Source organism: Symphalangus syndactylus, chromosome 12, assembly GCF_028878055.3.
Source record: "Symphalangus syndactylus isolate Jambi chromosome 12, NHGRI_mSymSyn1-v2.1_pri, whole genome shotgun sequence".
Taxonomy (NCBI): Eukaryota; Metazoa; Chordata; class Mammalia; order Primates; family Hylobatidae; genus Symphalangus; species Symphalangus syndactylus.
Genome location: NC_072441.2, coordinates 74,063,236 through 74,080,601, shown reverse-complemented (window position 1 = coordinate 74,080,601; position 17,366 = coordinate 74,063,236). Strand labels below are relative to the sequence as shown.

The following is a 17,366-nucleotide window of genomic DNA, read 5'->3' as shown; positions in this document are numbered from 1 at the left end:
CACAATACACTGCAGAAGGCCGCAGGGACCTCTGCCAAGGAAAGCCAGGTATTGTCCAAGGTTTCTCCCCATGTGATAGTCTGAAATATGGCCTCGTGGGAAGGGAAAGGCCTGACTGTCCCCCAGCCTGACAGTCAGGCTCTACTAGTCCTCTGTGCTGAGGAGGATTAGTAAAAGAGGAAGGAAGGCCTCTTTGCAGTTGAGATAAGAGGAAGGCATCGGTCTCCTGCTCCTCCCTGGGCAATGGAATGTCTCGGTGTAAAACCCGATTGTATATTCCATCTACTGAGATAGGAGAAAACTGCCTTAGGGCGGGAGGTGGGACATGCGGGCAGCAATACTGCTCTTGAAGGCATTGAGATGTTTATGTATATGCACATCAAAAGCACAGCACTTTTTTCTTTACCTTGTTTATGATGCAGAGACATTTGTTCACATGTTTTCGTGCTGACCCTCTCTCCACTATCACCCTATTGTCCTGCCACATCCCCCTCTCCGAGAAACACCCGATAATGATCAATAAATGCTAAGGGAACTCAGAGACTGGTGCCGGCGCGGGTCCTCCGTATGCTGAGCGCCGGTTCCCTGGGCCCACTTTTCTTTCTCTGTACTTTGTCTCTGTGTCTCTTTCTTTTCTAAAGTCTCTGGTTCCACCCAACGAGAAACGCCCACAAGGGTGGAAGGGCAGAGGCCACCCCTTCATCTGGTGCCCAACGTGGGCGCTTTTCTCTAGGGTGAAGGTACGCTCGAGCATGGTCATTGGCGACAAGTTGATGAGAGATCCCGAGTAGGTCTGCAGTCAGCCTTGCGGTAAGCTTGTGCGCTCGAGGAACCTAGGGTAACAATGGGGCAAACTAAAAGTAAATACGCTTCTTATCTTAGCTTTATTAAAATTATTTTAAAAAGAGGGGGAGTTAGAGTCTCTACGAAAAATCTAATCACGCTATTTCGAACAATAGAACAATTTTGCCCATGGTTTCCAGAACAGGGAACTTTAGATCTAAAAGATTGGGGAAAAAAATGGCAAAGAATCAAAACAAGCAAGTAGGGAGGGTAAAATCATCCCACTTACAGTATGGAATGATTGGGCCATTATTAAAGTAACTTTAGAACCTTTTCAAACAGAAGAAGACAGCGTTTCAGTTTCTGATGCCCCTGAAAGCTGTGGAATAGATTGTAAAGATGAGGCAGGGATAAAATCCCGGAAAGGAATGGAAAGTTTACATTGTGAATATGTAGCAGAGCCGATTCATATGGCTCAGTCAACGCAAAATGTTGACTATAATCAATTGCAGAAGGTGATATATCCTGAAACGTTAAAATTAGAAGAAAAAGGTCCAGAATCAGTGGGGCCATCAGAGTCTAAGCCACAAGGGCCAACTCCTCTTCCAGCAGTTCAGATGCCTGTAACATTACAACCTCAAACGCAGGTTAGACAAGTACAAACCCCAAGAGAATATCAAATAGAGAAAGACAGAGTCTCTGTCACGGCAATGCCGATCCAAATACAGTATCCACAATATCAGCCGGTAGAAAATAAGACTACCAACCGCCAGTAGCCTATCAATACTGGCTGCCAGCCAAACTTCAGTATCGGCCACCCCCAGAAAGTCAGTATGTACAGCCAGGAAGGTTCCCAGCACCACAGGGCAGGGCGCCATACCCAGCCGCCCACTATGAGATTTAATCCTACATCACCACCTAGTGGACAGGGTAGTACATTACATAAAACTATTGATAAGGCAAGAAAGCAAGGAGATACTGAGGTGTGGCAATTCCCAGTAATATTAGAACCGATACCACCTGGAGAAGGGGCCCAAGAGGGAGAGCCTCCCATATCTGAGGCCAGATATAAGTACTTTTCGATAAAAATGCTAAAAGATGGCCGGGCGCGGTGGCTCGCGCCTTTAATCCCAGCACTTTGGGAGGCCGAGACGGGCGGATCACGAGGTCAGGAGATCGAGACCGTCCTGGCTAACACGGTGAAACCCCGTCTCTGCTAAAAATACAAAAAATCAGCCGGGCGCGGTGGCAGGCGCCTGTAGTCCCAGCTACTCGGGAGGCTGAGGCAGGAGAATGGCGTGAACCCGGGAGGCGGAGCTTGCAGTGAGCCGAGGTCGCGCCACTGCACTCCAGCCTGGACGACAGAGCGAGACTCCGTCTCAAAAAAGAAGAAAAAAAAAATGCTAAAAGATATGACAGAGTGGGTAAAACAGTATGCACCCAACTCCCTTTATATGAGGACATTATTAGATTCCATTGCTCATGGACATAGACTCATTCCTTATGATTGGGAGATTCTGGCCAAATCGTCTCTCTCACCCTCTCAATTTTCACAATTTAAGACTTGGTGGATTGATGGAGCACAAGAACAGGTCCGAAGAAATAGGGCCGCCAATCCTCCAGTTAACAAAGATGCAGATCAACTATTAGGAACAGGTCAAAATTGGAGCACTACAAATCAACAAGCAATAATGCAAAATGAGGCCATTGAGCAAGTTAAAACTATCTGCCTCAGGGCCTGGGAAAAAAATCCAAGACCTAGGAACCGCCTGCCCCTCATTCAATACAATAAGACAAGGCTCTAAAGAGCCCTACCCTGATTTTGTGGCAAGGCTCCAAGATGTTGCTCAAACGCCAATTGCCGATGAGAATGCCCGTAAGGTCATAGTGGAGTTGATGGCATAAGAAAACCCCAATCCTGAGTGTCAATCAGCCATTAAGCCATTAAAAGGAAAGTTTCCCGCAGGATCAGATGTAATCTCAGAGTATGTAAAAGCCTGTGATGGAATTAGAGGAGCTATGCATAAAGCTATGCTTATGGCTCAAGCAATAACGGGAGTTGCTTTAGGAGGACAAGTTAGAAAATTTGGAGGGAAATGTTATAATTGTGGTCAAATTGGTCATCTAAAAAGAATTGCCCAGTCTCAAGTAAACAAAATATAACTATTCAAGCTACTACGACAACAGGTAAAGAGCCACCTGACTTATGTCCAAGGTGTAAGGAAAGGAGAACATCGGGCTAGCCAAAGTCCTTCTAAATTTGATAGCAATGGGCAACCATTGTCGGGAAACGAGCAGAGGGGCCAGCCTCGGGCCCCACAACAAACTGGGGCATTCCCAATTCAGCCCTTTGTTCCTCAGGGTTTTCAGGGACGACAACCCCCACTGTCCCAAGTGCCTCAGGGAATGAGCCAGTTACCACAATACAACAATTGTCCCCTGCCACAAGTGGCAGTGCAGCAGTAGATTTATGTACTATACAAGCAGTCTCTCTGCTTCCAGGGGAGCCCCCACAAAAAATCCCCACAAGGGTATGTGGCCCACTGCCTGAGGGGACTGTAGGACAAATCTTAGGAAGATCAAGTCTAAATCTAAAGGGAGTTCAATTCATACTGGTGTGGTTGGCTCAGACTATAAAGGCGGAATTCAATTGGTCATTAGCCCTTCAGTTCCTTGGAGTGCCAGTCCAGGAGACAGAATTGCTCAATTATTACTCCTGCCTTATAGTAAAGTTGGAAACTGTGAGATAAAAAGAACAGGAGGGTTTAGAAGCACTAATCTGACAGGAAAGCCTGCATATTGGGCAAGTCGGGTCTCAGAGAGCAGACCTGTGTGTAAGGCCATTATTCAAGGAAAAGAGTTCGAAGGGTTAGTAGACACTGGAGCAGATGTCTCTATCATTGCTTTAAATCAGTGGCCAAAAAATTGGCTAAACAAAAGGCTGTTACAGGACTTGTCAGCGTAGGCACAGCCTCAGAAGTGTATCAAAGTACATGATTTTACATTGTTTAGGGCCAGATAATCAAGAAAGTACTGTTCAGCCAATGATTACTTCAATTACTGTTAATCTGGGGGGGTCGAGATTTATTACAACAATGGGCTGCGGAAATCACTATGCCCGCTCGCATCATACAGCCCCATGAGTCAAAAAATCATGACGAGGATAGGATATATACCAGGAAAGGGACTAGGAAAAAATGAACATGACATTAAAGTCCCAATTGAGACTGAAAGAAATCAAGAAAGAAAAGGAATAGGGTATGTTTTTTAGGGGCGGCCACTCTAGAGCCTCCTAAACCCATTCCATTAACTTGGAAAACAGAAAAACCAGTATGGGCAAATCAGTGGCCACTACCAAAACAAAAACTGGAGGCTTTACATTTATTAGCAAATCAACAGTTAGAAAGGGACATATTGAGCCTTCATTCTCGCCTTGGAATTCTCCTGTGTTTGTAATTCAGCAAAAAATCTGGCAAATGGCGTATGTTAACTGACTTTAGGGCCGTAAATGCCGTAATTCAACCCATGGGGCCTCTCCAACCCGGGTTGCCCTCTCTGACCATGATCCCAAAAGGCTGGCCTTCAATTAATTAATTTAATGGTAAAAAAGGATTGCTTCAGGAAGGTTTCAGTGGAAAGTGTTACCTCAGGGAATGCTTAATAGTCCAACCATTTGTCGGACTTCCGTAGGTTGAGCTCTTCAACCAGTTAGAGACAAGTTTTCAGGCCATTATATCATTCATTATGTTGACGATATTTTATGTGCTGCAGAAACGAGAGACAGATTAATTGAATGTTATACATTTCTGCAAGCAGAGGTTGCCAATGCAGGCCTGGCAATAGCATCTGATAAGATTCAAACCTCTACTCCTTTTCATTATTTAGGGATGCAGCTAGAAAATAGGAAAATTAAGCCACAAAAAAATAGAAATAAGAAAAGACACATTAAAAACATTAAATGATTTTCAAAAATTGTTAGGCGATATTAATTGGATTCAGCCAACTCTAGGCATTCCTTCTTATGCCATGTCAAATTTGTTCTCTATCTTAAGAGGAGACTCAGACTTCAATAGTGAAAGAATATTAACCCCAGAGGCAACAAAAGAAATTAAATTAGTGGAAGAAAAACTTCAGCCAGCAAAAATAAATAGAATAGATCCCTCAGCCCCACTCCAACTTTTGGTTTTTGCTACTGCGCATTCTCCAGCAGGCATCATTGTTCAAAATACTGATCTTGTGGTGTGGTCATTCCTTCCTCACAGTACAATTAAGACTTTTACAGTGTACTTGGATCAAATATCTACATTAATTGGTCAGGCAAGATTACAAATAATAAAACTGTGTGGAAATGACCCATACAAAATAGTTGTCCCTTTAACCAAGGAACAAGTTAGACAAGCCTTTATCAATTCTGGTGCATGGCAGATTGGTCTTGCTAATTTTGTGGGAATTGTTGATAATCATTACCCAAAAACAAAAATCTTCCAGTTTTTAAAATTGACTACTTGGATTTTACCTAAAATTACCAGACATCAACCTTTTTTTTTTTTTTTTTTTTTTTTTTTTATTTTTTATTAAATCTTTATTTTTTTTTTTATTATACTTTAGGGTTTTAGGGTACATGTGCACAATGTGCAGGTTTGTTACATATGTATCCATGTGCCATGTTGATTTCCTGCACCCATTAATTCGTCATTTAGCATTAGGTGTATCTCCTAATGCTGTCCCTCCCCCCTCCCCCCACCCCACAACAGTCCCCGGAGCGTGATGTTCCCCTTCCTGTGTCCGTGAGTTCTCATTGTTCAATTCCCACCTATGAGTGAGAACATGCGGTGTTTGGTTTTTTGTCCTTGCGATAGTTTACTGAGAATGATGTTTTCCAGTTTCATCCATGTCCCTACAAAGGACGCGAACTCATCATTTTTTATGGCTGCATAGTATTCCATGGTGTATATGTGCCACATTTTCTTAATCCAGTCTATCGTTGTTGGACATTTGGGTTGGTTCCAACTCTTTGCTATTGTGAATAGTGCCGCAATAAACATACGTGTGCATGTGTCTTTATAGCAGCATGATTTATAGTCCTTTGGGTATATACCCAGTAATGGGATGGCTGGGTCAAATGGTATTTCTAGTTCGAGATCCCTGAGGAATCGCCACACTGACTTCCACAATGGTTGAACTAGTTTACAGTCCCACCAACAGTGTAAAAGTGTTCCTATTTCTCCACATCCTCTCCAGCACCTGTTGTTTCCTGATTTTTTAATGATGGCCATTCTAACTGGTGTGAGATGGTATCTCATTGTGGTTTTGATTTGCATTTCTCTGATGGCCAGTGATGAGGAGCATTTCTTCATGTGTTTTTTGGCTGCATAAATGTCTTCTTTTGAGAAGTGTCTGTTCATGTCCTCTGCCCACTTTTTGATGGGGTTGTTTGTTTTTTTCTTGTAAATTTGTTTGAGTTCATTGTAGATTCTGGATATTAGCCCTTTGTCAGATGAGTAGGTGGCAAAAATTTTCTCCCATTGTGTAGGTTGCCTGTTCACTCTGATGATAGTTTCTTTTGCTGTGCAGAAGCTCTTTAGTTTAATGAGATCCCATTTGTCGATTTTGGCTTTTGTTGCCATTGCTTTTGGTGTTTTAGACATGAAGTCCTTGCCCACGCCTATGTCCTGAATGGTATTGCCTAGGTTTTCTTGTAGGATTTTAATGGTTTTAGGTCTAACATATAAGTCTTTAATCCATCTTGAATTAATTTTGGTATAAGGTGTAAGGAAGGGATCCAGTTTCAGCTTTCTACATATGGCTAGCCAGTTTTCCCAGCACCATTTATTAAATAGGGAATCCTTTCCCCATTTCTTGTTTTTGTCAGGTTTGTCAAAGATCAGATAGTTGTAGCTATGCGGCATCATTTCTGAGGGCTCTGTTCTGTTCCATTGATCTATGTCTCTGTTGTGGTACCAGTACCATGCTGTTTTGGTTACTGTAGCCTTGTAGTAGAGTTTAAAGTCAGGTAGCGTGATGCCTCCAGCTTTGTTCTTTTGGCTTAGGATTGACTTGGCGATGCGGGCTCTTTTTTGGTTCCATATGAACTTTAAAGTAGTTTTTTCCAATTCTGTGAAGAAAGTCATTGGTAGCTTGATGGGGATGGCATTGAATCTATAAATTACCTTGGGCAGTATGGCCATTTTCACGATATTGATTCTTCCAACCCATGAGCATGGAATGTTCTTCCATTTGTTTGTATCCTCTTTTATTTCATTGAGCAGTGGTTTGTAGTTCTCCTTGAAGAGGTCCTTCACATCCCTTGTAAGTTGTATTCCTAGGTATTTTGTTCTCTTTGAAGCAATTGTGAATGGGAGTTCACTCATGATTTGGCTCTCTGTTTGTCTGTTATTGGTGTACAAGAATGCTTGTGATTTTTGTACATTAATTTTGTATCCTGAGACTTTGCTGAAGTTGCTAATCAGCTTAAGGAGATTTTGGGCTGAGACAATGGGGTTTTCTAGATATACAATCATGTCATCTGCAAACAGGGACAATTTGACTTCCTCTTTTCCTAATTGAATACCCTTTATTTCCTTCTCCTGCCTGATTGCTCTGGCCAGAACTTCCAGCACTATGTTGAATAGTAGCGGTGAGAGAGGGCATCCCTGTCTTGTGCCAGTTTTCAGAGGGAATGCTTCCAGTTTTTGCCCATTCAGTATGATATTGGCTGTGGGTTTGTTGTAGATAGCTCTTATTATTTTGAGATACGTCCCATCAATACCTAATTTATTGAGAGTTTTTAGCATGAAGGGTTGTTGAATTTTGTCAAAGGCCTTTTCTGCATCTATTGAGATAATCATGTGGTTTTTGTCTTTGGTTCTGTTTATATGCTGGATTACATTTATTGATTTGCGTATGTTGAACCAGCCTTGCATCCCAGGGATGAAGCCCACTTGATCATGGTGGATAAGCTTTTTGATGTGCTGCTGGATTCGGTTTGCCAGTATTTTATTGAGGATTTTTGCATCAATGTTCATCAAGGATATTGGTCTGAAATTCTCTTTTTTGGTTATGTCTCTGCCAGGTTTTGGTATCAGGACGATGCTGGCTTCGTAAAATGTGTTAGGGAGGATTCCCTCTTTTTCTATCGATTGGAATAGTTTCAGAAGGAATGGTACCAGTTCCTCCTTGTACCTCTGGTAGAATTCAGCTGTGAATCCATCAGGTCCTGGACTCTTTTTGGTTGGTAAGCTATTGATTATTGCCACAATTTCAGAACCTGTTATTGGTCTATTCAGAGATTCAACTTCTTCCTGGTTTAGTCTTGGGAGGGTGTATTTGTCGAGGAATTTATCCATTTCTTCCAGATTTTCTAGTTTATTTGCATAGAGGTGTTTGTAGTATTCTCTGATGGTAGATTGTATTTCTGTGGGATCGGTGGTGATATCCCCTTTTTCGTTTTTTATTGCATCTATTTGATTCTTCTCTCTTTTCTTCTTTATTAGTCTTGCTAGCGGTCCATCAATTTTGTTGATCTTTTCAAAAAAACCAGCTCCTGGATTCATTAATTTTTTGAAGGGTTTTTTGTGTCTCTATTTCCTTCAGTTCTGCTCTGATTTTAGTTATTTCTAGCCTTCTGCTAGCTTTTGAATGTGTTTGCTCTTGCTTTTCTAGTTCTTTTAATTGTGATGTTAGGGTGTCAATTTTGGATCTTTCCTGCTTTCTCTTGTGGGCATTTAGTGCTATAAATTTCCCTCTACACACTGCTTTGAACGTGTCCCAGAGATTCTGGTATGTTGTGTCTTTGTTCTCGTTGGTTTCAAAGAACATCTTTATTTCTGCCTTCATTTCATTATGTACCCAATAGTCATTCAGGAGCAGGTTGTTCAGTTTCCATGTAGTTGAGCGGTTTTGACTGAGTTTCTTAATCCTGAGTTCTAGTTTGATTGCACTGTGGTCTGAGAGACAGTTTGTTATAATCTCTGTTCTTTTACATTTGCTGAGAAGAGCTTTACTTCCAACTATGTGGTCAATTTTGGAATAGGTGTGGTGTGGTGCTGAAAAAAATGTATATTCTGTTGATTTGGGGTGCAGAGTTCTGTAGATGTCTATTAGGTCCACTTTATGTAGAGCTGAGTTCAATTCCTGGATATCCTTGTTAACTTTCTGTCTCGTTGATCTGTCTAATGCTGACAGTGGGGTGTTAAAATCTCCCATTATTATTGTGTGGGAGTTTAAGTCCCTTTGTAGGTCACTGAGGACTTGCTTTATGAATCTGGGTGCTCCTGTGTTGGGTGCATATATATTTAGGATAGTTAGCTCTTCTTGTTGAATTGATCCCTTTACCATTATGTAATGGCCTTCTTTGTCTCTTTTGATCTTTGTTGGTTTAAAGTCTATTTTATCAGAGACTAGGATTGCAACCCCTGCCTTTTTTTGTTTTCCAGTTGCTTGATAGATCTTCCTCCATCCCTTTATTTTGAGTCTATGTGTGTCTCTGCACATGAGATGGGTTTCCTGAATACAGCACACTGATGGGTCCTGACTCCTTATCCAGTTTGCCAGTCTGTGTCTTTTGATTGGAGCATTTAGCCCATTTACATTTAACGTGAATATTGTTATGTGTGAATCTGATCCTGTCATTATGATGTTAGTTGGTTATTTTGCTCGTTAGTTGCTATAGTTTCTTCCTAGCCTCGATGGTCTTTACAATTTGGCATGTTTTTGCAGGGGCTGGTACCGGTTGTTCCTTTCCATGTTTAGTGCTTCCTTCAGGAGCTCTTTTAGGGCAGGCCTGGTGGTGACAAAATCACTCAGCGTTTGCTTGTCTGTAAAGTATTTTATTTCTCCTTGACTTATGAAGCTTAGTTTGGCGGGATAGGAAATTCTGGGTTGAAAATTCTTTTCTTTAAGAATGTTGAATATCGGCCCCCACTCTCTTCTGGCTTGTAGAGTTTCTGCTGAGAGATCAGCTGTTAGTCTGATGGGCTTCCCTTTGTGGGTAACCCGACCTTTCTCTCTGGCTGCCCTTAACATTTTTTCCTTCATTTCCACTTTGGTGAATCTGACAATTATGTGTCTTGGAGTTGCCCTTCTCGAGGAGTATCTTTGTGGCGTTCTCTGTATTTCCTGAATCTGAATGCTGGCCTGCCTTGCTAGATTGGGGAAGTTCTCCTGGATAATATCTTGCAGAGTGTTTTCCAACTTGGTTCCATTCTCCCCATCATTTTCAGGTACACCAATCAGACGTAGGTTTGGTCTTTTCACATAGTCCCAAATTTCTTGGAGGCTTTGTTCATTTCTTTTTATTCTTTTTTCTCTAAACTTCCCTTCTCTCTTCATTTCATTCATTTCATCTTCTATCAGCGATACCCTTTCTTCCAGTTGATCGCATCTGCTACTGAGGCTTCTGCATTCTTCGCGTAGTTCTCGAAACTTGGTTTTCAGCTCCATCATCTCCTTTAAGCCCTTCTCTCCATTGGTTATTCTAGTTATCCATTCTTCTAATTTTTTTTCAAAGTTTTTAACTTCTTTGCTATTGTTTTGAATTTCCTCTCGTAGCTCAGAGTAGTTTGATCGTCTGAAGCCTTCTTCTCCCAACTCATCAAAGTCATCCTCCATCCAGCTTTGTTCCGTTGCTGGTGAGGAACTGCGTTCCTTTGGAGGAGGAGAGGTGCTCTGTTTTTTAGAGTTTCCAGTTTTTTTGGTCTGTTTTTTCCCCATCTTTGTGGTTTTGTCTACTTTTTGTCTTCGATGATGGTGATGTACAGATGGGTTTTTGGTGTGGATGTCCTTTCTGTTTGTTAATTTTCCTTCTACCAGACAAGACCCTCAGCTGCAGGTCTGTTGGAGTTTACTAGAGGTCCACTCCAGACCCTGTTTGGCTGGGTGTCAGCACCGGTGGCTGCAGAACAGCGGATTTTCGTGAGACCACAAATTCAGCTGTCTGATAGTTCCTCTGAAAGTTTTGTCTCAGAGGAGTACCTGGTTGAATGAGGTGTCAGTCTGTCCCACTGGGGGGGTGCCTCCCAGTTAGGCGGCTCAGGGGTGAGGGACCCACTTTAGGAGGCAGTCTGTCCGTTCTCAGATCTCCAGCTGCGTGCTGGGAGAACCACTACTCTCTTCAAAGCTGTCAGTCAGACAGGGACATTTAAGGCTGTGGAGGTTCTCGCTGAGTTTTTGGTTGTCTGTGCCCTGCCCCCAGAGGTGGAGCCTACAGAGGCAGGCGGGCCTCCTTGAGCTGTGGTGGGCTCCACCCAGTTCGAGCTTCCTGGCTGCTTTGTTTACCTAAGCAAGCCTGGGCAATGGCGGGCGCCCCTCCCCCAGCCTCGTTGCCGCCTTGCAGCGTGATCTCAGACTGCTGTGCTAGCAATCAGCAAGACTCTGTGGGCATAGGACCCTCCGAGCCAGGTGCGGGACACAATCTCCTAGTGTGCCGTTTTCCAGGCCCGTTGGAAAAGCGCAGTATTAGGACGGGACTGACCCGATATTCCAGGTGCCGTCTGTTTTCCCTTTCTTTGACTAGGAAAGGGAACTCCCTGACCCCTTGCGCTTCCCGAGTGAGGCAATGCCTCGCCCTGTTTCGGCTCGCGCACAGTGCGCTTCACCGACTGTCCTGCACCCACTGTTAGGCACTCCCTAGTGAGATGAAACCGGTACCTCAAGCAGAAATGCAGAAATCACCCGTCTTCTGTGTCGCTGGGGCTGGGAGCTGGAGACCGGAGCTGTTCCTATTCGGCCATCTTGGCTCCACCCGCGACATCAACCTTTACTAGAAAATGCTCTGACAGTATTTACTGATGGTCCCAGCAATGGAAAAGCGGCTTACACAGGGCCAAAAGAGCGAGTAATCAAAACTCAGTATCAATCGGCTCAAAGAGCAGAGTTGGTCGCAGTCATTACAGTGTTACAAGATTTTAATGAACCTATCAATATTGTATCAGATTCTGCATATGTAGTACAGGCTACAAGGGATGTTGAGACAGCTCTAATTAAATATAGCATGGATGGCCGGGCGCGGTGGCTCACGCCTGTAATCCCAGCACTTTGGGAGGCCGAGGCGGGCGGATCACGAGGTCAGGAGATCGAGACCATCCTGGCTAACACGGTGAAACCCCCGTCTCTACTAAAAATACAAAAATTAGCCGGGCGTGGTGGTGGGCGCCTGTAGTCCCAACTACTCAGGAGGCTGAGGCAGGAGAATGGCGTGAACCCGGGAGGCAGAGCTTGCAGTGAGCCGAGATCGCGCCACTGCACTCCAGCCTGGGTGACAGCGAGACTCCGTCTCAAAAAAAAAAATAAAAATAAAAATAAATAAATAAATAAATATAGCATGGATGATCAGTTAAACCAGTTATTCAATTTATTACAATAAACTGTAAGAAAAAGAAATTTCCAGGCCGGGCGCGGTGGCTCACGCCTGTAATCCCAGCACTTTGAGAGGCCGAGGCGGGTGGATCACGAGGTCAGGAGATCGAGACCACGGTGAAACCCCGTCTCTACTAAAAATACAACAAATTAGCTGGGCGCGGTGGCGGGCGCCTGGAGTCCCAGCTACTCGGGAGGCTGAGGCAGGAGGATGGCGTGAACCCGGGAGGCGGAGCTTGCAGTGAGCCGAGTTCGCGCCACTGCACTCCAGCCTGGGCGACAGCGAGACTCCGTCTCAAAAAAAAAAAAAAAAAAAGAAATTTCCCATTTTATATTACTCATATTCGAGCACACACTACTTTACCAGGGCCTTTAATTAAAGCAAATGAACAAGCTGACTTACTGGTATCATCTGCATTCATAAAAGCACAAGAACTTCATGCTTTGACTCATGTAAATGCAGCAGGATCAAAAAACGAATTTGATGTCACATGGAAACAGGCAAAAGATGTAGTACAACATTGCACCCAGTGTCAAGTCGTACACCAGCCCACTCAAGAGGCAGGAGTTAATCCCAGAGGTCTGTGTCCTAATGCGTTATGGCAAATGGGTGTCACGCATGTACCTTCATCTGGAAGATTATCGTATGTCCATGTAACAGTTGATACTAATTCACATTTCATAGGGGCAACCTGCCAGACAGGAGAAAGTACTTCCCATGTTAAAAAACATTCATTATCTTGTTTTGCTGTAATGGGAGTTCCAGAAAAAAATTAAAGCTGACAATGCACCAGGGTACTGTAGTAAAGCTTTCCAAAATGTCTTAAATCATTGGAAAATTTCACATACAACAGGAATTCCCTATAATTCCCAAGGACAGGCCATAGTTGAAAGAACTAATAGAACACTCAAAACTTTTCATGCGCGTCCGTGTGAAGAGACCACCAAACAGGCTTTGTGTGAGCAATAAAGCTTTTAATCACCTGGGTGCAGGCGGGCTGAGTCCGAAAAGAGAGTCAGTCAGCTAAGGGAGACAGGGGTGGGGCCGTTTTGTACGATTTGGGTAGGTAAAGGAAAAAGGGGGGTTGTTCTCTGGCTGGCAGGAGTGGGGGTCACAAGGTGCTCAGTAGGGGAGCTTTTGAGCCAGGATGAGCCAGGAGAAGGAATTTCACAAGATAATGTCATCAGTTAAGGCAGGAACAGGCCACTTTCATTTCTTTTGTGGTGGAATGTCATCGGTTAAGGCAGGAACCAGCCATCTGGATGTGTACGTGCAGGTCACAGGGGATACGATGGCTTAGCTTGCGCTCAGAGGCCTGACAAAACTCAATTACTTAAACAAAAAGAAGGGGGAGACAGTAAGGAGTGCACCACTCCTCAGATGCAACTTAATCTAGCACTCTATACTTTAAATTTTTTAAACATTTGTAGAAATCAGACTACTGCTTCTGCAGAACAACATCTTACTGGTAAAAAGAACAGCCCACATGAAGGAAAACTGATTTGGTGGAAAGACGACAAAAATAAGACATGGGAAATATGGAAGGTGGTAACGTGGGGGAGAGGTTTGGCTTGTGTTTCCCAGGAGAAAATCAGCTTCCCGTTTGGATACCCACTAGACATTTGAAGTTATACAATGAACCCATCGGAGATGCAAAGAAATGCGCCTCCACGGAGAGGGAAACACCAGTCACATGGATGGATAATCCTACTGAAGTATATGTTAATGATAGTGTATGGGTACCTGGCCCCACAGATGATCGTTGCCCTGCCAAACCTGAGGAAGAAGGGATGATAACTATTTCCACTGGGTATCGTTATCCTCCTATTTGCCTAGGGAGAGCACCGGGATGTTTAATGCCTGCAATCCAAAATTGGCTGGTAGAAGTAGCTACTGTCAGTCCCACCAGTAGATTTACTTATCACATGGTAATCGGAATGTCACTCAGACCACAGGTAAATTATTTACAAGACTTTTCTTATCAAAGATCATTAAAATTTAGACCGAAAGGGAAAACTTGCCCCAAGGAAATTCCCAGAGGATCAAAAAACACAGAAGTTTTACTTTGGGAAGAATATGTGGCCAATAGTGCGGTGATATTACAAAACAATGAACTTGGAACTACTATAGATTGGACACCTCGAGGTCAACTCTACCACAATTGCGCAGGACAAACCCAATCGTGCCCCAATGCACAAGTTAGTCCAGCTATTGATGGTGACTTAACAGAAAGTTTAGACAAACATAAGCATAAAAAATGACAGTCTTTCTACCCTTCGGAATGGGGAGAAAAAGGAATCTCTACCCAAAGACCAAAAACATAATAAGTCCTGTTTCTTGTCCCGAACATCCAGAATTATGGAGGCTTACGGTGGCCTCATAGCGCATCAGAATTTAGTCTGGAAATCAAACTTTAGAAACAAGAGATCGACTTAAATTCCAGTCTAACAGTTCCTTTACAAAGTTGTGTACAGCCCCCTGATATGCTAGTTGTAGGAAATACAGTTATTAAACCAGACTCTCAAATTATAACCTGTGAAAATTGCAGGTTGTTTACTTGCATTGATGCGACTTTTAATTGGCAGCACCGTATTCTGCTGGTGAGAGCAAGAGAAGGCCTGTGGATCCCTGTGTCCATGGACCGACCGTGGGAGGCCTTGCCATCCATCCATATTTTGACTGAAGTATTAAAAGGCATTTTAAATAGATCCAAAAGATTCATTTTCACTTTAATTGCAGTGATTATGGGATTAATTGTAGTCAGAGCTACAGCTGCTGTGGCAGGAGTTGCATTGCACTCTTCTGTTCAGTCAGTAAACTTTGTTAATGATTGGCAAGGCCAGGCACGGTGGCTCACGCCTGTAATCCCAGCACTTGGGGAGGCCGAGGCGGGCAGATCACGAGGTCAGGAGATCGAGACCATCCTGGCTAACATGGTGAAACCCCGTCTCTACAAAAATACAAAAAAATTAGCCGGGCGTGGTGGCGGAGGCCTGTAGTCCCAGCAACTCGGGAGGCTGAAGCAGGAGAATGGCGTGAACCCGGGAGGTGGAGCTTGCAGTGAGCCGAGATCGTGCCACTGCACTCCAGCCTGGGAGACAGAGCGAGACTCCGTCTCAAAAAAAAAAAAAAAAAAATTGGCAAACAAATTCTCCAAGATTGTGGAATTCACAATCTGGTATTGATCAAAAGTTGGCAAATCAAATTAATGATCTTAGACAAACTGCCATCTGGATGGGAGATAGTCTCATGAGCTTAGAACATCCTTTCCAGTTACAGTGTGACTGGAATGCGTCAGATTTTTGTATTACACCCCAAGTTTATAATGAGTCTGAGCATCACTGGGACATGGTTAGATGCTATCTACGGGGAAGAGAAGATAATCTCACTTTAGACATTTCCAAATTGAAAGACCAAATTTTTGAAGCATCAAAAGCCCATTTAAATTTGGTACCAGGAACTGAGGCAATCGCAGGAGTTACTGATGGCCTCGCAAATCTTAACCCTGTCACTTGGGTTAAGACCATCGGAAGTACTACTATTATAAATTTCATATTAGTCCTTGTGTGCCTGTTCTGCCTGTTGTCAGTCTGCACGTGTACCCAGCAGCTCTGAAGAGACAGCGACCATCCAGAATGAGCCCTGATGACGATGGTGGTTTTGTCGAAAAGAAAAGGGGGAAATGTGAGGAAAAGAAAGAGAGATCAGACAGTTGCTGTGTCTGTGTAGAAAGAAGGAGACATAAGAGACTCCATTTTGGTCTGTACTAAGAAAAATTCTGCCTTGAGATGCTGTTAATCTGTAACCCTACCCCCAACCCTGTGCTCCCTGAAACATGTGCTGTGTCCACTCAAGGTCAAATGGATTAAGGGCTGTGCAGGATGTGCCTTGTTAAACAAATGCTTGAAGGCAGCATGTTTGTTAGGAGTCATCACCACTCCCCAATCTCAAGTACCCAGAGACACAATACACTGCGGAAGGCCACAGGGATCTCTGCCAAGGAAAGCCAGGTATTGTCCAAGGTTTCTCTCCATATGATAGTCTGAAATATGGCCTCGTGGGAAGGGAAAGACCTGACCGTCCCCCAGCCCGACACCCGTAAAGGGTCTGTGCTGAGGAGGATTAGTAAAAGAGGAAGGAAGGCCTCTTTGCAGTTGCGATAAGAGGAAGGCATCAGTCTCCTGCTCCTCCCTGGGCAATGGAATGTCTCGGTGTAAAACCCGATTGTATATTCCATCTACTGAGATAGGAGAAAACCGCCTTAGGGCTGGAGGTGGGACATGCTGGCAGCAATACTGCTCCTTAAGGCACTGAGATGTTTATGTATATGCACATCAAAAGCACAGCACTTTTTTCTTTACCTTGTTTATGATGCAGAGACATTTGTTCACATGTTTTTGTGCTGGCCCTCTCTCCACTATTACCCTACTGTCCTGCCACATCCCCCTCTCCGAGAAACGCCCAATAATCATCAATAAATGCCAAGGGAACTCAGAGACTGGTGCCGGCGCGGGTCCTCCGTATGCTGAGCGCCGGTTCCCTGGGCCCACTTTTCTTTCTCTGTACTTTGTCTCTGTGTCTCTTTCTTTTCTCAAGTCTCTGGTTCCACCCAACGAGAAACGCCCACAAGTCCGTGGAGGGGCAGGCCACCCTTTCATCTATTTAATATGTAAACGACGCTTTTTCCAACTCGGACCCGGCAGAATGGCTCCCGCAAAGAAGGGTGGCGAGAAGAAAAAGGGCCGTTCTGCCATCAACGAAGTGGTAACCCGAGAATACACCATCAACATTCACAAGCGCATCCATGGAGTGGGCTTCAAGAAGCGTGCCCCTCGGGCACTCAAAGAGATTCGGAAATTTGCCATGAAGGAGACGGGAACTCCAGATGTGCGCATTGACACCAGGCTCAACAAAGCTGTCTGGGCCAAAGGAATAAGGAATGTCCCATACCGAATCCGTGTGCGGCTGTCCAGAAAACGTAATGAGGATGAAGAGTCACCAAATAAGCTATATACTTTGGTTACCTATGTACCTGTCGCCACTTTCAAAAATTTACAGACAGTCAATGTGGATGAGAACTAATCGCTGATCGTCAGATGCATCGAATAAAGTTATAAAATTGCAAAAAAAAATATGTAAACGACGAAAACGTTCATTACATTATTATTTATTTATGTATGTATTCATTTTGAGACGGAGTCTCACTCTGTCACCTAGTCTGGAGTGC

General features: G+C 43.8%; 1 protein-coding gene across 1 annotated transcript; it reads left to right on the top strand.

The window, feature by feature from the left end:
* Nucleotides 1-16,801: 16,801 nt before the first annotated feature.
* On the top strand, nucleotides 16,802-17,245 carry LOC134734225 (large ribosomal subunit protein eL31-like). Its single transcript, XM_063625996.1, has one exon. The coding sequence runs from the start codon at nucleotides 16,844-16,846 to the stop codon at nucleotides 17,219-17,221; it is 378 nt and encodes a 125-aa protein (XP_063482066.1). The 5' UTR covers nucleotides 16,802-16,843; the 3' UTR covers nucleotides 17,222-17,245.
* The last annotated feature ends 121 nt before the right edge of the window (nucleotides 17,246-17,366 follow it).